At 44.2% G+C, this 22,664-nt stretch overlaps 2 protein-coding genes across 2 annotated transcripts in view; both read right to left on the bottom strand.

The window, feature by feature from the left end:
* The window catches only part of LOC103807864 (proactivator polypeptide-like), a 7,229-nt gene extending 6,187 nt beyond the window's left edge, over nucleotides 1–1,042 (bottom strand). Inside the window, 1 exon segment of the mRNA XM_009080614.1 lies at nucleotides 982–1,042. Within this exon segment, the coding sequence (XP_009078862.1) occupies nucleotides 982–1,042 (61 nt within the window).
* Nucleotides 1,043–3,666: 2,624 nt separating this feature from the next.
* PSAP (prosaposin) lies at nucleotides 3,667–15,637 on the bottom strand (the record flags this gene model as incomplete). The annotated part of the gene is made up of 14 exons (XM_009080613.1): nucleotides 3,667–4,071; nucleotides 4,633–4,740; nucleotides 5,296–5,376; nucleotides 7,027–7,178; nucleotides 7,330–7,516; nucleotides 7,709–7,804; nucleotides 8,725–8,838; nucleotides 10,431–10,439; nucleotides 11,568–11,624; nucleotides 12,152–12,295; nucleotides 13,216–13,410; nucleotides 13,670–13,795; nucleotides 14,551–14,625; nucleotides 15,463–15,637. Coding segments are annotated over 14 exons (1,555 nt in total), but the record flags the coding sequence as incomplete, so codon positions are not given.
* Between the last annotated feature and the right edge of the window lie 7,027 nt (nucleotides 15,638–22,664).

Below are 22,664 nucleotides of genomic sequence, written 5' to 3'. Positions count from 1 at the left end.
AAAGCCACTGTCACCTTCCAGGACAGGTGTCACCCCAAGGACATGGACGTGCCGAGCACAGGTGAACTTTCCTGCTCTGCCTGTTGCTGCCTGGAGCATTCCCCCCCCCCCCCCCAGGTCACATGTGCATGGTCACAACTCCACCACAAAGCCTGGGCAGGTCACACTGGAGGAGCCCAGTGGGCTGAGCCTGGGAATTCTTCCCTTTAAAAGGTAGGAGCTTTGCCTACAACAGCAGGGCTCCACAGCTTCCTCAGGGAAGTTTTCCCTGGAATAAGTGATTCCCCCTCAATTGAGTACTGGGTGTTAAGAAACAGGCTTTTTCCAACTTGTTTCTGGGCATGGGCAAGGGGATGACTAAGGGACAGCAACAAGCTTGTCTGCAGGATTCACTCACAGCTGTCCAACTCCTGGTGATGAGGTCTCCCAAGGTGAGTAGAGTTGCAGCATATCACCCCATCACACTTCCCAGAGCTCAGCAAGCCACAGCAGAGACAGCTTTTGACTCCCACACCTCATATGAGGCCTCTCAGAGCAAAGGGGCAACTTCAGGTGGCACCATAGTCACTTTGTCTTGACAACCAAGTGGCATCCCCAGCTCACACAGAAGGCCAGGACCCAACACCAAGGGCAGTAAAAAACAGCCCCTCTGCCCATCACTGCTGAGATATCCCATCAACTTACCTCCCTCCTTTCCTGCCCCAGCAAAACACCAGCTGTGCCTGGATCCCAGAGAAGGGAGGCAACAAACCCCTTTTTTGCCTTGAGATTGTTTTTAAGGGCAAAAGATGCAATACTCATATCCAGGTGGTAAAGCAGCCAGTGGTGCCACCTTCCCCAGCTCTCCTCTGCCCAATTCCAACACCACAGCGGAATGAAAAGGAAGCATATTATGAAGCTTGAACGCTGCAGCTGGGAATAGCTTTAGTATTCAGAGGGTTTTCTGGGCTCTCCAAGTTCTAGCCCCAGGCCTGGCCTTACCTTGGTAGGAGCCCAGGCACACAGAAAGGATCAGCACCCAGCCACTCCATTTGCTCTCCATGCCGTTCCTAAGATAGTCCTCAGTGGCTGGTTCCTCTCCTGTGCTGCTCCCAGACTGAGGAATCTTGGATGGGCTGGGAGAAGCAGTAAGAATCCACACCTACGCAGGGCAATTACCACACCCCTCCCTTTACACCTTGATTATAAAATCACCAGCCTACAAAGGGAGGGAGGGACCAGAGCCAGGCAGGTATTCCTGAGAGGTCAAAAGCAGCCCAGAACTTGCTCCTCAGTGCTAACTTGGCTGTACAGGGTGGGCATGGACTGGGACCACTACAGCCATGTGAGAGCATCACACTCCCTGCATTTCAGACATTTTATTCAGAATAAAGGAACAAGGTCAAAAGGAAAGCTACAGTAGATAAAAGTCAGCAAGGAAGGCCAATATCAAGCAAGAAGGCTTTCCAGCCTGTGCAAGGCAGCAATTGCAACATGGGCTGTTGCCTCACACCAGGCATTGTGTTTGTCCAGGGAAGAGTGTAGCAGCAATCCCAGGCAAGCCTCTTCCACCTGCAACCAGGCTCAGCAGAAGAAAGGCTTGATGGGACATGCACCTCACAAGGCAATGGCAGCTTAATGAGAACCCGAATCCATTCAGTCCCAAATTCCCAGTGACAACCTTGGGATGTGCCTTCTCCTGGCTCTGCAGCCATGTGGAAGCTGAACGAGAACCTTTGGCAACCAGCACATGACCATGAAATGAAACACTCAAACTCCCCAGTTTACAGAAGTTTTTATTGTTCATTAAGGAAGCTTTTGTGCCAAAAAAATAATAAAAAAAAATATCAAGACAATGTTCTTTAGAAAGCATGTGTCCCCCCAGCATGACTCAAGCAGGTCAGGTGCCACACCCCACAGGAAGGGAGAAAACTAAAGGGACTTCCAGTGCAGCACAGGATTTCCCCTGGCTCACCTCACCTAACAGGTCACCGGCATGAATCCTTCAACTACTAGAAAACCCAGAGAGATAAAACCTTCCCAACCTGTCAGGTTGGCAATGCAGACCCACCTCCCCCTCAAAAATCCACATTACGAGAACACCATCCAGTTTAAAACACCAAATACCATCCTACATGCCACGGTGTAACACAACCCGTCCCCCCAGGGCGGTGATGCCAAGGGAAGAGAGCCCATTGTCTATCTCCTGGATCTACCCCAGCTGGGATACACCACCAGAACCACTGCACAGGCCTGCCAAGACAGAAAGCTGCAGGTATTTCATATCTTTAGGGGAAATGATTTTCCTTTCTCTTTTTTAAAAGCCATGAATGCTTCAGTGCAAACACGAGAGACAAGCCACTATTGCCACCTGCCAGCACTGCCCACACCTTCAGTATGTACACAGAGGAACCAAAAACCTGCAGTCAAGTGGTTTTTCTACAAACTGCATGAAAAATTCTTTGTTTGCCTGTTATTGTTGCTACTGGAGCTCCTACTCACCCTAGAAACAGGACGAGTTACCAGCATGTCTCAGAACAGGACTGAATTTTCAAAGCTCCGCATCTGCTCAGCTGCTCCTTCACACTGGTCTCCTTGGAGCTTCCTTGGTGCCTCTGTTTCAGGGGTTGATTTGATCAGTGTTTTCAGGACTAACTTGATCAGAACTACACACCGAATGCAAGGTCCATCTCAAGCAATAGGAGCAGGATTTTCCCTCCCAAGGACCTTTCACATCAAGGGCCTGACGTTCCTAGGGTAGCAGCCTGCCTTGAAGCGTTTTTCTTGGGGGGACTTCAGGCCTTTTCAGTGAAATTCTAGAGAGGCCTGAAGGACACAGGCTGTCAGGTGTGCCAGCAGAGCTCCAACTACCTACTACAGTTGCTCCTACCATCTACCATCTCTGCTTGCTGCATTTCCCAACAGAAATGGGAACTCTGGAAAAAACGTATACTTCAAGCTACTCAGCAGGGTGTCACTGAGAATGGGTGGCAGGAAAAACTGCCCCTGAGCCTCATGGCACCTCTGAAGTTCCAAGATCACAGAAATATGCTATGAGATTAAAAAACATCAAGGAACAAAGGGGCAGTTGACAAATAAATCCCGTTTTTCCACACATTCTGCCCTCGATCCTAAACTCTCTTTGACATAGATACAGCTCCCGCTGACTTGTTCCTCCTCCATCTTCCAGCAATCTGGCTCACTCCACCTCCTCAGCACCCAGCTGGCTGCACACGGGAAGCTGCAAGACTAAGCAGAATTGAGCAACTAGGATAGGAAAAAAAAAAAAAAAAGTCATGCCTTAAGTAGTCAGCATGCTTCAAAAGACTGACATCCCACTGGGCAGGGCTTGACAGCAGAACACCCATGCTTAGACCAAGTAGTCCAGGGATCACAGGCTGAGGGAGGGTTTTCTTTAGCTATGATAACAGGACAAGTGTGGTCACTCCAATGCAAAAGTGTGAGCACTCAAATGCATCTTTTTAGGTACAGTGATTTTGAAAGTTAGCTGGGCACACAAAGCTCCCTCTCCTCTGCATCTGCAGAGCTTTGAAAATTCCAGCCAAGGGGACTCCCAGCATCAAGATTATCCCTTCCACAGAAAATTAACATTCCAGCCAGATGTTAAAAATGCAAAGCATGTGAAGTCTTCCCAATGCTGACCACAGAAAGACACTTGAAGGTTTAGTTGCTATCTTGTTCTTTTTTTAAATTAAAAGATAAGAGCCTTGCCTCATCTCACCTTCCCTGTCAATTCTTCCCAGCACCTAAAATCACTTCAGCCTACCAATTAAAAAAAATAAATCTACAACACACTGACTATTTTTAGGAGCATAACGAGTTAAACTGTACAATCAGAAATATCTTTGTTAAGTCAACGATGAAGATCTGATCCTTCAACAGCAGCACTGCTACAGAAGAGTTACAATAAAGGAACTTGAAGGTCAAATTGTTAATGAGGCAGAGAGGAGGGACAGGTGAGATACAGCTCTCTGCCAACCTCGGCCCACGTGTTTTAGGAGCCATGGCAAACTTTCAGAACTGGAAATTCCTCCTCTAGTTCCACACATGACGTTTGCAGTGATCCACAGCCTAAAGGGAAAGAAACAGGAGATGTTAGTGGGAAAAAACCCTGTTTGCAAGCAAGTGTGCACCTACACAATTCAACACCTTATCCTGAGCCAAGATACTGGAAGCAAATCTGTTTTTCTTAAAATAAGTGATTACAAAGGGGAGTAGAATAAGTAAAATCCTTGTCCCCACCCAGAATCTTCAGGAAAGAAGGTTGATGACCCTTGATCACTAAGGTCTGGCAGAGTAAGCAATACTTGAAATCCAATTTTTAGGGCCTGATGGGAGATCATGATGTGGTCTGTTGGCTGCAGGAACACTGACTAAATATAAAGCTCACACTGTACCATACTACAGATCCTGAAATACTAGCAGACAGGTGGGGAATAGGAACAAATCAGAGAGGAAAGTCGGCTTTGAGAAAGCCAAGGGCAATGAAAGACCCTCTAATCAAGCTAGTACCCTTTTGCTTTTTTGAACTGGAATTCATCCACTTCCAAGCGTGATAGAAGCTAAAAGGGGCTCATAGGGAGCTATCAAAGATCAACAGGGAACTTGAGGCAGAATTCCTGCTTCACGTACATTGCACTGAGCAGCAGTCTCCATGTTCTTACACCAGTAACCTGGACCCCAGACACAGGCATCAGCCCCCAGGAGGGGCTGTTTAGCTGATCCACAGACTCCAAGTTTCTGTGAAAAGAACAGCAGTACAGTCAGCATCTTTCTAACTGCACCAAGAGATCTTAACTCCAGTCTTACATCTTGGAGTTTCCACCTGACTGAGGGTGGAAGCAACACTGAGGCAGCTGCAGGAGCTCTGAGTTCACACCTGCAGCTGAACGAGCAGCCATGAAGCTGTAACCTGACACAGGGAAGAATTAAGTTACTGTAACCCCTTCATATCAAGTTTCGCAAAACAAACCTTCCTCTAGAGAAGGACCTTTCTCAAGAAAGGTCACTTAACCTCCCACCCCATTCAGGGCACACAACACACTGTCACTGAACTCAACAGCAGGTAACCACTGGTAGCCCTTTCCTTCTGTCCTTAGTTGTACTTGGCTGGCAGGCAGACAGCTGTCCACTCAGTAAGCCCCAGGCCTTACACAACCATGCTTGCTCCAAGCACTCAGCATGCTGATTCCTATTCCAGCCCAATTCCTGCATGCTGGGCACTGACAGGCTCACAGGAGAGCAGGCAGGACTGTGTCAGAGTCTGCACTCAGTAAAACCAAACACAATACTCACAGTGCAAACAAAAGTGGGATCCATCACCTCTGCCAAGAGTTGCACAACCACAGGTTCATACTGTTCCACAAACTGAACACACTGTAACAAAACACATGTTGAGAGATTCTCCTGTAAGAGCCTTTGAAAGAGGAGGAGTATGTGGCCTGCAGCAGGCAGGCCTGTATACTACCCAAAACACCAAACCAACACACTCCAAAGGGATAAAGCAGAGGCTTGAGCTCTGCAGACAGAAAAGGACTCAGCATCACACTAATCACACAACTACATGATTATTTTTCTAGCTCACACCTGCCTGCAGCTGTCTGCAGACAGCCTGTGAGGAGAAAGGGGTCAAAAGGAAAAGAATCAAACAGGACAGACTTTGGGAAAAGAACCAATGAGGATAAGCTTTGATTGCAAAGCTTAGTCCCCGATCAGGAAGATCACTGCTGTCTCAAGGGGAAAGCACACAGAACCAGCTGGAGACAAACATCCTGAGCAGCACAGCAGTAATGACTCCTAAGCACTTTTAGCCTGAATAGTCCCTATTCACAGCAAACCAGGCAGCACCAGGAGCACTTCCGATGGCGAACAGCCTCTCTCCCTCTAGCGGAGGAGCTGCCTCCAGAGCACAGGAAGATGCTGCTGCTCTCAGCAGAGGCTAACAGCACTGATTATTAAACAGCCTCACAGCAGAAAGAGCTGCTCCACACCTGCTTTAAGCCTGTATATTCTCTCTCTAGTAAACGTACAAGTAGTTGCCATTTGCTGACACCCAGCAGCCACCTAGCAAGATTTCCACATAAATCTTGATAGCAGGTGTCTAACAGGTGCCTCCCTGGAATTCTACCAGCCTACTTCCAATTACTTCATTAATCCTCTGAACAGGATCAGTGTTCAGGGGGAAAAAAATAATCTAACCTTTAGCTGTTCCCACCCACTGTTCTCAGAGGACTTCCAGGCAAACCTTTCCTGACTGCAAATTAGTACAACAATCCAGCCAGTCAATTCAGGCCTTCAAAAACCTCCATCTAGTCAAAAGACTGCCAACCCCCAAGGAAGGAGAGTGAGAAAACCTAATCCTCCTGCACCTCACACTCCTCCCTGACTACTGCTATAAAAACCAGCACGAAATGCTGCTCTCTAGTTTACCCAAATACCCTGCAAGATGTCCCTGCCTATGACAGAGGGGTGGGAACTAGATGATCTTTAAGGTCCCTTCCAACCCAGACTATTCCAGGATTCTGCGTTTCATTCTTCTGTTCATCTCTCTCTGCCTCGACTGGAAGGCAGGCTGACACAGCAAGGTCTGAAAGGTCACTCCGCTGCCTCAGATCAAGCCTGTTCCCTCTTTTTTTTTTCCCCCCCTCTACTGCACTTGAGAAGGGGCTATGCTTTGGTGCTCATTAATAAAGGGAAAAACCTGGGAAGGATCAGGTTGCAGGACACAAGCCAGTCCCAGCTGCACCTGTGGACAGTTTGTCTCCAGCCAGACACAAGGCATTTGGCCAAACACAGACTTCTGTTAGGAGTACCTGGACATTTATAGCAGAAGCAGAGACACTTGAGACATGGACCTAAAATTAGCATGTAGACAGAATATCAGGTGAAACACTCAGAAAATGAGCTAAGCATAATTGTCACTGTAGGACCTATGTAAACCCGACAGATCAACAAGGATGGTTCCCAACCAAGGATGGCCCAACAAGGCCATGGCTTTTTAGCCTGACTCCTGCACAAACACCTTACCTGCTCACTGACAGACTCTGGCAGGAAGTGACAAACTTTTTCCAGTAAAGCTTCAATTTCAGCTGTCGTGGCATTCTTCTCTAGCTCTTTGTCTGCGTAAGCTACCACCATCTTGCAGATATCACAGAAGCCATCTGCAGGTTTCACTGCAACTGAGGACGAAAACAAAAAACCAAACCATCAGTGCTTAGGCAGCTCCCCCAGACAAAAGAAAGGAGGCAGCATCAGCAAAGTGTCCTCAAAAGCGATGTCAGCATAGGTGAACCAGCTCATTCTGAACAGCACTGACGACTCCTTACCCACCTGGCTGCTGAGGAAGCTTCTTGGCTTCACAGCATTTCAGCATAACACACACAGCTTCAGGATTTGTTGCCTCCAAGAGCATGTCAATCAAAGCCTGGCCATAGACATCTATGAAGTCCTTACACTGGTCTTTGACACTTCCTGGGAACAGGTGGCAGATCACCTCCATTTCATGCACAATCTCCTCCTGAAACACAATGAAGGATAGTGGCAAATGAGGGACAGAAATTGGACTTAATTCTTTTCTTACTGTCCTACCCAGCGTGGAAGTCTTGCTCTTGTGAAAGCAAGCAATAAAAATTAACCCTCCTTCCCCCTCCAATACATCGCCATTTTAGACAAAGCCTAGGAACAGGTACCATGCCCACCACTTACACACCTCTGTCTTGTTGCTCTCCAAGAGGCCAGTCACTTCTTTCACCATGGTCTCGCATATTTCACATAAGGAAAAGCTTTTCTCTTGAACTGAGGCCTTCTGAGCACAGAAGAAATATACAAATGACAAATCAGCACTGGACCACATATGACACAGACAATTCCTCACAGATCAATCTAACAGCATTCAGGTACAGCACACTCCTTTACCTAGCTCTCTAAAGGTCACGCAGAGCCCAAACCCAACCTCAAAGTTCTCAGTAAAAAGCCTTTCTGAATGAAACAGGCATTTTGTATCACTAACTAAGACTACAATACCCAGGCTCCATAAGGAGGGGAGTTGCATTTAGTAGACATGGAAAAATAAGCAATCCCATAGTGATGAAAGTTATGGAAAATACAGAGGTTTTTAAAATGTATCAATTGAGGACAAAATTTCCTAGAATTGAGCACCCTCCTGTTTGCAAAGGAAACCTAGAAATGGAGGGACTTGAGGAGAAATTGTTTGGAGCCTGTTCACCAGAAGTCAACTGTACTCCAAAAACTCCTGAGTCCATGCCTCACCCAAAGGCCATGGGAAGCTGAGGGGCTTCTCCAAACTCAAAGAGGTTCGGCATTCTGATCACTCACCTCCACATGCAGAGTGCTGCCCCCTTTTCAGAAGGGCTAAGCATTAAGTCCAAACATAGAGCAAAACCCAAATTCAGCAGTTTGCCCTCTAACATCTTCCGTGTCATTCAGAATGGCTGCTCTACTCTACTGCTGGAACAAGAGTTTCCATTTCAATCCTCAACTACTACTTTGTTAGCTTCAGTTCAGTATAGGCTCTGCTATTCCAACAAATCACTCAGCTCTCCCACTTCACTGATCAGCATCAAGAAACAAGAGGAAGCAGGAATTTAAAATGCAGAGAGACTTGGATTATTCTGTGCATAAAAGCTCGTATCTTTGTTTCAACTTGTTCGTTACACTAAAACAGAAAGGCAAGCAAAGCTGATGAGTACAGAAAGTCCATCTTACCTCCACAGTTTCCATTTTCACCTCATGAACCACTTGAGCTGGCAGCAGAGGCTGTAGAGGAACAGATTTCACAGAAGAACAGAACCCAACCATGGCACAAATGTCCTTTGGTTGCTGGAAAGAGATGTATAACCAGTTTTTACACATCTAGAAGACTTTGCCCTTTCTACAGAGCCTGTGAGCAGGCACAAAGTTTTAGAAGGCTCCAACACAACTACAGATTTCATGACTACTGCTACTTCAATGCCAAAGCATTTGACATGGTTATAGGCAGGACAGCTACTGGATGAATTTTAAAGAACAAAAGGTTAAAAACCCCATTAAAAAACCCCCATTTACCATGAGCCACACTGTGCAAGCCCTTCAAAGGAATTGACTTAAGAGCTACCAACACCAAAACAGGCCACCAGCATCACAAAAGACCTGAGTCCACAAAGCTGCTCCCCAGCTTTAAGGAACCAGAGAAGAGGCCAATTATCCTGGCTTCCAAGTTCACCCAAAAGCTGAAAGAAATGCCTAGAAGAAAGGTGTTCTTTCCTCATCCACAAACTACCTTCTTTAAAGCTGTCAGTAACATCAGATTCTGCAAACAAAAACAGGTTCTTGCATTACTGAACACAGCCTACAACAAACAAAATCAAGCCTGTTAAAACCTAAGCCTAAGCATCTTTACTGCAGTAACTGTATTCCCAGCATTCTCTTCACAGTAAGAGAAAACAGAAACAAAGTCTTTAAGAAGGCTTTCTAAGTCTTTCTCAAAGGTTTTGGAAACATACATTAGTAAATGCAAAAATAAATGCCAGACAGGAGGCAAACTGCTCTAAGGAGGCCACATGACACCCGAAGTGAGAAAGGCTGTACAGAGTGACACAAAACTTGAGTTTTCCCAGCTAAAGTCTACTTAAGCTAAGGAAAAAGTGACCCTTGATCCTAGAGGTAATTGGAAGATCATATCCCAATCCTGTCACCACCATATGAAGCTTCTGAGGCTACAGTTAATATATCATGCCACAACTTCATGCACAGGCAAAAGCAGCATCTCAAAGATACAGTGCTGCTTCAGACCACTCCAGACAGCACCTGTAAGTCAAGCCCTTTGGTTCATGCACTGTAAGAAGCAATTTCAGGTATTAATGTTAGAGCAACACCCACATACACACCACATGTTCTCTCACAGAGAGATGACAGACACAAGGTCTCAGAGGACTGGTTAAATTAACAGCCCGAATTGCTCCAGAAAGCAGGAGCCTAAAGGCCTCCTACATCTTTTCCGTTCATGTACTTCAAACATCTATTTCATTGTCCTAGATTTAAAGGTTTACTAAGAAAAGGCCTGGGAACAGCTTCACTCAAGCACTTTTGACCCCATACTTTAACCAGCTGCTGACAGGAGCCACTGGTATGCTTTTCCCACATCTATCCTCCCTCCAAGAGGGAGCATGCTTTCTGCTCAACTGGCCAAAGCATAATCAAGCTGAAATCTCAGCAGCACAAACTGGTATCTGGAGCTGGAAGCAGGACTGATCCACTGGAGGAAGCCTATGGTCTTTCTCTGTTTTAATCACATAAATATCCCTTGTATCTGTCAACACTGAGTACAATCACACCATGTACACAGCTAATAGAGCAAGAAGTGAACTACAAGCCCTTTAGGAGAAAAAGGTGAACTACAAGCAGGCTATCATCACAGCAAGTTGCTCACCTACCTGATCCTTCTGTTGACAGGGGAGATTGGAGACAGAGAAAGAAAGGAGAAATTAAAGATAAGAGAAAAAACACATCAAGCACTTGGAACTGCATATACTCTCTCCATGAAGATAAGGGAATATGACACGGTCCCCACCCCAAAGATTCTTAGCATTGCTACAGCAACTCACATCTAGTTGCAGTGCTAACCAGTATTATTCATTTGCAGTTATTAAAGCATCCTGGGCAAGACTACCTCCAAAGAGTCTGGACAACACTCAGCCAGATGCAAGGTGTGGTCATATTCCAATGTCAGATACTAACAACACACTGCCTTGCAATGCTTAAAATGAGAAATTCAGTGCTGTTGGAACAAAGACCGACTTCCCCTCAAAATGCTTAAGAAACTGGATGAACTTCTAACCAACCTTTTGCAACCAGAAACAAAGAGTCAAATTCAGGTTCAAGTCAGCTTACATATTCTACTCAGAAATTCACCTATAATTTGTTATGATACTCGTGGTGTCTGGGGACTGCATCCCTATGGAAAGGCTTACCCTTCCATTTTTTTAAGGCTTTGAGACCTCTGGATAAAGAGGTGCTGTGGAGGTGGTCAGAGGTTAATATATCATATGGGGCTGCTGAGGAGCAGAGCTGCTGCAGTGCCACCCACTTTCCATGGCTCCTATCAAGAGCCCAGAGAGCAGGAGTCTCAAAGATAACATCCTTCTTCTGGAGCTGCTAAGTCTTGCTTCAGAAAGGCACATTAACACTTGAACCAAGTCTGCAATACTGACAAAGACCAACTCCAATATACTTAACACAGTGTTTGGAGAGGATGGGGGAGGTTTAAGTACAGGACTGAAATAAGAGTATAAAGGAATATACGTAATGTATCTTGCACATTTCAAAGGGTAAGAGTGCCTTGTCCACTGCTGAAGCAGTTGTGAAACAAAAGGAAAGTGCTAAAGAAAACATTCAGAGACTGAAATTACTATCCAATTAAACACCAAGCTCAAAGAGTTAACATCAAGATTTACAGAGCAAGGGCTGTGACTAGAATTTTACTGGGGTACATGTTTCCTGCTTCCAAAGAAGTTAGGTATATGAATCAGAAAAATGAACTGAGAGCAAATATTATAGTCTGCTGATCTTACCATGTGCATCATCATCTGGATAGCCAAGTCAGAGTACTCAGAGATATAGCTCTTGCACTGAAGGAAGTGGGAAAAGAAAAAGCCTTGTGAATATCAAACTACTTTAGACTTCATCTAAAATTTTCTAATACATCAAGGTGTTAATTTACCTCTACTTAATAACTATTCTGGTGTCTTTCAGAGGTTGTTCCAAATACAAGATGGCATTTCGGGTTACACAATCACCGCATGGATAACTGCTTATCTGAGTGTCCTTTCCTCTTCCTCTCAGGGCAAAGCCCTCTCCCTCCCCTCATTGATACAACCACATTACCCTGCCAGACCATTTTTACGAAAAAGGCCTTGAAGGGCTAGCAGCAATCTGGAGTATTTCTCCTCCTCCTCAGTCCCAGCTTTCCCCACCCAACTTTCTTTACCATAAAGTTTCCAGTTTCAGTATTGTTATACTGTGTAACATATGCTACGTGCAATACACTCTCCTTTGTGCTATTAAATAGAGAATACAACGGGGGGATTAAGGCACTGAACAAACTATTTTATGTTTGCATACAGAACAGATTTTTTCAACAAAAAAGACAGCTCACCATATCGGACATTCCGGGCCCCAAACGGTCACACTCCTCCTTGGCATGAGCAACCAAAGACTTCACAAAAGATGAGTTTGTCTTCACAGCTTCCTGAACATCAGTGACCAGCTTAATGCAGTCCTGGCACACATCCCCAGTTGCCTGGACAAAGTAAAAGGAAACTGAAATTAATACAACTTCACATAACATGTTTTAGAAGCTTCCATTACTATCAAGCTTTACAAGCTATTTTGAGCTACATACAAACCTTAGTAAATACTCTGTAGAGTACTTTAATACCATATAATATGAAGAAAGAAGCTACTGCTGTGATATGCACCAGCCACTAGATGGAGATTAGGTACCTAACTTGGCTCCAAAACCAAGATAACAGTTAAGATACCCAATCTTCGACATATCTCGGTTTAGTTACAGACCACAGGGGGAAGGTGTCTAAATGTGGCATAGATCTTACGTGCTCCACCCACAGCAGTTTGTTCTCCACCCACTCACTGCTTAACGCCCACACCCTGGCTTGCCCTCACCACTCAGCCCCTGCTCCCAAGATCATTGTCTTATCCACTCCCCTTCAACTATTTGTTCTTCTCCCAGTTTGTCACCTCTACATTTAGAGACAAATGCTTCCCCGGGGGGGCACAGCTGGCAGGTTACTCAAAATGTGGGAAGAGCAGATCTTCCTCTGAACACTGGTGCTAAACTTTCTCTAAGAACAAACTGTTTCCAGTAAGACCTGCTTGATTACCAGTCCTGGATGGGAACAGCCCCACACAAGACTTGTCTTTACAGACTGCAGAGGTTAATCCAAGATTATACATACAGTCCACAGGGGCTGCAGTTATCTTACTTAGCTTTATACCCATAGGTTAAGGAAAAAAGGTAATTACCTGTACACATTAACACAGAATTCAGCAAGAGATAGTGACCTGGGTGGAGCACATCAGCTTAATCTTTGCCCAGGACAACAATCCCTTAAGCAAGAATCATCAGTAAGTTTGTCCAGACAAGAGCACTGAAGTTCCTGTGCACTTCCCTTGCACACTGGGACAGCCCTGCACCCTTACCTTAGGCTTCTGCTTGGGTTTGTCCTGAGGGTAAAGGAGAAGAGGTACATTAGCCATGAATGGAGATGCCAGTTCAGAGAAATCCATCTCTGGGATCTTGTTGGTCTGGAGCTGTTTCTGAAGCTTCACTGCTGCAAGGTGCTTCTGGAGGGACTGGCACAGTGCCAGGGCACTGCACACCACCTCAGGTTTATCCTAGAGGACACAAAGGCACACACATAAAGCTCCAAACTGAGGTCAAATTTCAGAGTAGAAAGTCATTCAGCTGAAATGTGAAAGACAGGGAAAATTTCACCACAAGGAAGCAGTTCTCAAACTTACACTAGAAATTACAACACCAGTGACCCACACAGGACTAAAGAATCATATGCACAATCTCAGGTGGAAGAGAAATTCAGGCATCAACAGGAGCATGACTTATCACTCCAATGGTTGAAAATTGTTATCTACTCACTAGCTCTTCTTTGATCATATCCATGATAACTGGCAGGTAGGAATCCACAATCTCTTTGCACTCTGAGACCAGGCCTGGGTCAGGAAGGAACTCGCATGTCTTTTCCAAGTAAGAGCGGATTTCTTCCTATGAAAGATGAGGTGCGCATAGATTATTTCTCTCTTTCCATATTATGTATATACACACACACACATATATATATACACACATATATTTATGTATCTCAAATGCTCTTTGCATTTCCAAAATGCACCATACACAGGCCAGAACAAGCTCCTTGGACCTACTCAGGTAGGTCCAGTCAGTGGCAAGCAAAACTAGAATGAGGTTTTACACTTTAGGCCTATTTCCCCCAGTCCTGGACCTTCAGTGTGACCCTGACAAGAAGACATGCAATACTGCTTGCAAGGCCTGTGCAACACAACCTTGCCAGAACAGAACATTTACACTTAAGAGGAGGAAGTGAAATTATGGACTAGTGGGACAGTGAACTGTTCATACCAAGTACTCACAGGTTCACAAGAAAAAGGGAACAAGTACCAATGAAACAAAATAAAGCCAACTTGTGTAATCAACCACTTCTAGAGACTGCAGTACTCCACCTTTTAAGACTGATGGCCCATTGGCAGAACAAGAATTTTATTAAGCATCTACAGTCAATCAGGGATGTGTTAATCCATGAGAGGCTCTAGAATCTAGCTAATTTCTAAACCAACAGAAGCTGTTTAAATCTTTCCCCATGTACTCCAGTCTCTGTCAGCACTTGCAGCTTATATTAGGAAAATGACACAGACTACTCTTCCAGCCCTCACCATGAGATCTTGTTAAGTCCATGAAATTAAGTAGCATTTTGGGGTGAAGAGAAAGGAAGCTCTGCTTACCTCAGTGCCATTATCCTTCAAAACCTTGCCAGCCACCGTCACAAGCTCCTTACACAAGTCACATGGGATACTGCTCTGGAGAGAGAAGCAGAGAGTTGCTCTGAGACAGAATTAGGTACCTGTACGACTAGTGTATGATTAACAATACAAAGAGCAAGCACTTCATTAGGAACTGAAGTTAAGGAAGAAATACTGGCTGAGGCTTGGGTGGGAAGAGGTGTTTTTAAACCAAGAGTGAGGCTAGTTCAAGCACGTCCAGCTCCAGTTTCTGCAGTAAATCAACATGGCATGAAGAAGCTGGCACGCTACCACTTGCTCGTTTCACCTATCCCAGTCCCTTGAAGTATAAAGTGTGCTACTTTGCCCTGAACTGAACATCTCAGCACAGACATAGCCAAGGTGTAGTGAATGCACCTGGAAGTAAAATGCCTTTTTCCCCCCTAGAAAATTGTGAAACACCACCCCAAACTACAGCTACAGCCAATAAAGCAGCCCTCACATTTAGGACAAATGCAGCTTGGAAAGACACACTAAATTAATATGCTTCCATCTTTTGTGGCACATTAACTTTGGAGACAGACCTAAAGAAGCACCCAGCTATATCTGTAATAACCCTATGGATTACGAGTCAGTAATAAAGAGGAACTAGTGAAATCCACCAGCTCCATTCCATACATTGCTCAGTGATTGTGCAACAGGTCACAGGAGAAGTCAGCAGACAAGTTGTGCAAGGCAGAGCAGTGAAAAGCAACCTTTATCTAGCACCCAAATTAAGGCACAGCAACCAAGGCAGAATCAGATGCAGCACTTAAGTCCCATCAGAGACTTAATGACTTACTGAGGCATCATCAGCATATGGAAACCAGCCACCTCAACCACAGGTGGGACAAGGTCTCAGTAGCTGATACTTACTACAGCAGGCTTGCTCCAGACATTCTGCTGGCAGTGCTTCAGTGCCCCACACTGCGAGGCCGTCCGGATGTTCTGACACCACACCTCCGGGCCCTTCACACACTCCTTCTGCCACACAACAGGGCTTGCCACAGCTGCCAACAAGAAAAAGATTCCTTCTTTCACAGCTGCACACCTGAATGATCTGGATGGGTTAACACTGTACAGTATAACCACCACCTCTCCAGTGCACCACTTTGGTTTTTTAACATTCTAAAGCACATTTCCATCTAGCAATTTTTGAGTTGAAACTTGAGTCCCAAATACAGATTGCATAGCCAAAGGAAAACAAAAAACCAACCAGAAATTGAGTTGAACTTCCTTCATGAAGTGCCTGAATCTAAGCACCTCAGCAGTCCATTCCCCCATAACCCACCTGTTGTAAAAAAATTAAAACAAAAACCAAGCCCACACTTTGCTTAATACACAAGAAGGAAGTGAAACAGAAAAACTGCTCATTGCAGAAATCTAGCTTTAGACAGCTGATTCCCAAAGCACAACCTCCCTATTCTTCTGTCCTGCTGTCACTTCAACTCTGAACTAAGCACCTCAGCAGTCCATTCCCCCATAACCCACCTGTTGTAAAAAAATTAAAACAAAAACCAAGCCCACACTTTGCTTAATACACAAGAAGGAAGTGAAACAGAAAAACTGCTCATTGCAGAAATCTAGCTTTAGACAGCTGATTCCCAAAGCACAACCTCCCTATTCTTCTGTCCTGCTGTCACTTCAACTCTGAACCAGCTTTTAAGTCTGCATTCCTTTTCCTGCTCCCATGTGACCCACCCTGTTCTCACCCAGCAGCTCAGACAAGGAGGACACTAACTGGATTAGAAGCGAAAACAAGGTATATACTACATGAAGGATCTAAGAGCAAGTACAGACCAAAACACTGATCATAAACAGTTAGTTTTAAGAAGCAATCTGAGGAATATTCTACCAAAGTTTTTAAACCCACTAAGTCTATTTGGATTTCTTTTTCTCTTGGTCTTCACTGTACAGAAAAATCTGTGGGGGTAAAAATGTCCTTGTCTGGACATGACCTCCCATCTCACATAAAATTGCCTTGCAGCCTATTAAGTTTTCAAGTAAAATATAGAATACCATTTCCAGACAGTCTTTCTAAAGAAACATAAAAGATTTGCAGTATGAGTAAGTAATAGGACTAGTTAATCAGCTGCACCCATTAGCTGACTTTCCAAGCTTCTTTTTTTGTGCTGTCTGGACTGGACATCCAACTTCTCCCAGTTTCTCCCTATTCTATCTGGTGGTAGGCTCAGTTCCTTCAGCAGTCAATGACCTACACTGCACTAAACCTAAAATAAACAGGCTCCAAGAATATCTGCCATAGTCTAGGCTTACAGGGCACTGCTGACAAAGTTTATAATAATAAGAAAAGCAAAACCACAGACCTAACCTGTTCAAACCCATTAGCTGTATAGGTATTACATTTACATCAATGCTGTTTGCACACCACAAAATCCTATAAAATTAGTCAACCAGGACACAGGAATTAAGCTGTTTAATGCCTATGAAGCTCCTAGCGAGGTTATGACAGCTGAACAACCGCTTTGCAATTTCTCATGCCTTGTTCTAAGCAATCAGAGGATCAGTTTAAGGGCTGAATTGTCAGTGCATTTCCTAGGAACACAGGCAGCACACAAACAGTCAAACTCTGCTTCATCCTGCAGCCTTCTCAGCCGTGGATTCAGAGAGCCTGTCTACACTGCATTTCAGAGAAGCAACCCACTTATTTTATGAAAAACGTGCTCTGCACACTTGATTTTTTTTCCACAATAGCTTGAAGCTTGCTTCCCTCTCTCCCAGCACAAAGCCCAGACTGCATATTACTCCTTAGCAAGACAGCACACTAGGACTGCTTGTAAGACTGCAGGAATAAGACTTCAAAGCTTCAAATAACATATGGTTAGCAAAACATTTACAGCCTGTTCCAAATTCCAGCATTATTGATCTGGAAGCACTAAGAATAGTTAATTTTTCAAAGTCAGCCTGGTCAGCCAAAGAGCTGTCAGCTCTGGCAGGGTGACAATAACCAAGTATAAACTTGGTTGAAGGAAAGCTATTCTTCCCTTTCAGATACAGGTATTGAACAGTGGTAGGAAGGCTCTGGAAGGCAGAATCAGGCTCTGAATAAAGTCACTCAAGACCTGGACTGTAAAGAGAGGAATTAAGGGCTCCCAACTATTTACAAGTACAGCTTTTAACCTCTGCCCTTATTACTCCATCGAGACATACTGTAAAACTACAAAACTAAACTATAACACTCCAGCAATAGTTAGTCCAAGCAGTTTCCCAAACTCTTAAGAGTGTTTAAAAGCCAAAGTGAAGCATTCATGCTGTAACTTGCACTGGTTTGATGCAGCCCTTAATGAGCTTTCAGGTTCTGTTTGCTTTTTAACTTTGCTTTTTTTTATTTAAGATCCTGACACTAACTTTTCAGCTCGAACCCAGCTTCAGCAGAATGTCTGACAGCTAGTCTTGCTCCTTTTCTTCCCTGTAGCCTCTAAACTTGGTCATTATTAAGAGCATGACAAAAATACTAAGCTTCAGATTTAGTCTTACTTAGCAGCTTTTATTGTCTTGTGTGTCTTTAACAAATTCCCTGCTAAATGGCTTCAGTATCAGACACTCCCACAGGGTCAGCCACAATGCTCTGACATATTCAGAAGGAAAAAAGCCTTGAAGTTTCTTTTTGACAGTACACTAACTACTGACTGTACATTAACTACTGGATGCCTCTGATTGCTCTGCTTCCCTGTATCGTATCCCAGAAGCTTGGAGGGAAAAAAAATTAGTAGTTTCTCAGAAGAGGTGTACACAGTCAGGTTCTGCTCAATGCACTGCCACTAGGCACATAGTCCCTTCCAATGTGAGAACAAGGACACATGTTATCTGCCATCCTCTACAGAAGGACCAAAGACAATCTTAGACAAACTTGAGGCCCAGCAGGGACAGTGAAGCATGAGAAGCAAACTGTGTAAGCGGTGAACACTGAAAACTACTTCCAGGATGTAAGCACCTCACACACTTTCCCACTGGTATTATAGGTCCTCATTGCTGCACAACATCACAAAAAGAGGAAATGCCACTAACGACAGACTTTTCTGTCAAAAAAAAAAAGCACCTACAGATCCAGGAAAACAGAACCAGCTATGCCATGAGAGGAGCACTTACCTATGAAAAAGAATGGTGGAACAGCAGTGCCTTTTCAGTTCAAAGGACACTGCAAAAGTTCCTTCTGAGAAGACAACTCTAAATTTCATGTTTTCAGCTCAGACCTTTCTGGTCAAACAATGACTATGCAAATGTATCTGTGGGGGTCACACACATCTGGCACACTTTAGAAAGCAGCTACAGAACAAAGCCAACACACTAACTTCTTCTCTTCCATCTTCTACATTGACTTCAAATAGACTTAAACTTGTATTAATTTATTCTCTTTTATGTGGAAACTTTTTGTTACATGTCTAATGAAAGGATTTACCTTCATTGCAACAATATCCACCCTCTCTTTCTGAACATCCTGGGAAACACAGAAACAAAACTAAAAAAACATGCATTAATTCAGGTCTTGCAGACTCAGGAAAAAAATAGACCGAAATCCTTTACTGCTCCATTTTCCCCTCCAGCTTGTTCTCCTATTTAATTACAAAACAGCATTTTTCCCCTCACATATTAACTTACATTACAACAAAGGCAAGTATGCCAGAGAAGTGTCTCAAGACCTTGAGCTGTCTCAGAACAAACAGTTTGAGCCTAAAGTTTTCTTGCCTGTTCCCTCCAAATAGCCTTTGATGCAAGAGCCCAACACCCTAGCACAGCATTTCACATCCCCTGCACAGCAGCAACCCAAGAGAAAGCAGAGCACTGCCAGTTATTCCACACAGCTCAATGCCTGATGGATAAACCCAATAGGATAACCTTCCTAGTCATCTCTGGCATCCCTTTATTTTATATATTGTTCTTCATCTAAGGTCATCTATTTTTAAAGAGATTTCTCCTTTCTCTGTAGAGTAGCTCTCAACAGTGACACATCATACCCTCCCTTCCCTGAAGTTCTTGTAAGCCACTATTTTTAGAGCATGAAACAAGTACCTGTGAAGGCCAGTGTTTCTTTGCTCATCCTTTTCCCTGGTGCCCTTTCTAGAATTGTTTCAGAGATGTGGCTTCTTCAGTTTAAGAAAAAAAAAAATGGCCTTTGCCCTACCAAGTATCTTCTAAACTAAGCAGTGAAAGAAAACAGAGGAGTAAGGAGAAGGGGACACAGAAATGCAATCCATGTATAAAAGGGCACATCTTTCAGCCTTGCAAGAGTTTTTCAGCCAAGCTGACAGCCCACGGGCACCCTAGGATCCTTGCACACACATGCAGTTGCTCCAGAGAAAGATTCACACCCACTCTGACCTCTCTGATGTGCATGCCCAACCGACAAGAGAAATCCTCTCCCAAAACAGTGTTGCCTCAAAACAGCCTGAAGCCCAACATCATCACCAAAATAGTCCAGATGCAGAAGGGTAACAGCAGAAAGGGAAGGAGAAACCTTTTGTTTGAACCCCAGGTCAGCACCCTAACATTGCCAGAATGCCAGAACACAGTCCTGCAAGGGACAGCTACTGTACATTACATGGGGATTTGCAGAAATTCACATTAAAAAAACAATTTAAAGGTCATGAAGGTAAAGGGAAACCTGCAACTCACTCTCACAGTGATTCTATCCCACTTGAACAACTGCACATTGCTCCCAGACACTTCTCAAAAGCAGCAAATGCTAACTCTCACCTCCTTCCTCAACATTTGGCACTGGAATAAAAACGCTAAGATACAGAAGTTAAGAAGCAGAGGTAACAGCCCCCTCAGACAATCCCACCTTTTCTGCCTGGAAAGCTTACAGAGCCATGCATGTGAAAGCACAGCTCAGCTCTTCCACTTTAGGAAACAGGATTGTGCAAGGGCAGCTACTAGAAAATTGTTAGGTAGTTATCTTTCCTGCAAATACCCTTCCCTTAGGCATTTGTGCTACTCCTCTTTCAGGTAGAGCCAGCCTGAATTTTTCCCTGAGATTCTCAGAAAAGCACCCTAATAAATCCCCTCCTAAGCTGTACTGAACCTACTAACGAGACTTCTGTGACTGCTCTTAGAAGTTAATGCCTCATATAAACTCCTAGGAACAGGAATTCTAAAGGGTCAGACCAGATACTTTAGAGAGTCAAAAGATGAACCAGAAAACCATCACCTAGAACACAAAGAAATTCAACTTGTAGACTCCAAACCAAACTACTAGAAAAACCTTGGTATGAGCAAGACAGTTACAGACAAATTAACCTGCAAATTGGAAAAAACCAAACAGGAAAGCACTGAATAGCTCTTCACCTCAAAGTGCTGAAATCAAATATGGAAGATAATTTGGGGTGCTGTCAACTCTTATGCCTTAACAACAGTCTAATTCATTCCGAGTCTACTAACACATTCATCAGGAGGGATGTTTTTCTCCCAGGTTGCCCACTTGGTAATGTTTAAAAAAAAAAAAAAAAAAAAGACCATTCCTTATCTCCCCAAAACACCCACAGACCAAGTAAATGCATCAGTCTCTGCCATTCTGTGCTCTGTTAGTTACTGACTTTTCCCTATTTCTTTTGAGAACTGCAAAAGCAAAGTGTGTTTAAGTTAAAGAAGACAAGAGGGATCAACTCCTCTTCACCAAATCTTACAAAATGTCAACAAGTCAAGGAGTGACCTCAGCCTGAAGTCACCTGAAGGGCTCAGTACTCCACAGCCTCTCTAGTCAGTTAATAAGTAAAGCTTCAGAAGTTGTAACCACATCACACACTAGTGACTCTTGCCAAAGGGCTACTATGGCTCGGGATTAATGAGGCAGTAAAAAGGCTACAGAACTTGAGAGATTACAATCAATTTGAAAAAAAATAAAAAAAATAAAAGAAATCTGGTTAGATTCCAGTTAAAAATCAGAACCTTCCTGTCCAATATCTACTGATGAACTATCGCACACAGTCCCCAATAATTGAGTTTTGAGTTAACTCCATAATTGGGCTCGTCCTCAAAGTGGAGAACACATTCCCATTTTGGCACACTATCTCAACCTCAGGTGCTCCCTTGCTTCCCTTACCAGAAGGCAGAGATAGCAAGAGAAGCAGTTTGTGTTCTTGCAAGCAACCAAATAAAGCTGTAAAGAGCAGAGAACTGGATGAACCAAGACAGTAAAATCTGTCTCAGTTGCTGTAAAGGTTGCAAGAGAATAGTTTCCACATTGGCCAGAGGTTGCTAAGCAAGCCCTGACTTCTGCCTGAGATTTTTCTATGACAGAATCTGAAGGAGATAATTGGACATTGCAGGGCATCAGGAGGACGTGGTCTCACACAATATGTTCAGATATTCCCAAGAAGTTTTAAGAAGCATCTTTCCCTTCAGCAGATCCCTCTAGAAACACACAAAAGTGTTTTGGACATACCTGCTGTCCATCTTCATTCTGTCTGGTTTTAAGGGTTTGTTTTAAGGGGACACAACAACACAGGTTTCATGTGAGTCTCTGCAGAAATCCTGTAAGGAACATGCCCTTCCATCAGGAAAATATATATATCCACATCACAAAGGATGGGAATATCTGCCAACTATATGTAGAACCATGTCTGTCACAGAAGACAAAGTTCCTGGCTGCAGGTTACACTACCGTCCCAGCAAAGCAGAGGTGAAATCCAAAGGCATCCAAAACTTCAGAAAACACAAGGGCAGATCAAGATACATCCAGGAAGAAGCAGAAGAATCTCAGGGACAATGCTCTTTGCACACTGCTGTCAGAGAAGTGCATTTAATGCAGAATCAATACCAGAGACGGAAAGGGACATTTTAAAGAGCAGCTTCAGGGAGGACAGCAGTCAGCAATGGGAAGGCCTGGAAAAGGCAAAGTGTAGGGCATGAGGCAAGAGCAGAGCCTACCCAGGAGTATGGTGACAGAGCAGCTGAGCAGGAAGAGTTAATTCCTAACCTCTGCATACTCATGGCTTGCACCCCAGTGTGAACAGTCAAAGGATTTTAAACTCCTGTGTTTGCAAAAAGCAAGGCCTGAAAAGTCATTGCAAGATTTGTTTACCCAGCATCTCCAAGAAAATCTCCCTAAATGCAGACTT

Source organism: Acanthisitta chloris, unplaced genomic scaffold (genome assembly GCF_000695815.1).
Source record: "Acanthisitta chloris isolate BGI_N310 unplaced genomic scaffold, ASM69581v1 scaffold7778, whole genome shotgun sequence".
Taxonomy (NCBI): domain Eukaryota; kingdom Metazoa; phylum Chordata; class Aves; order Passeriformes; family Acanthisittidae; genus Acanthisitta; species Acanthisitta chloris.
Note: the sequence above shows the minus strand (reverse complement) of the source record. Positions and strands in the feature narration are given on the sequence as shown.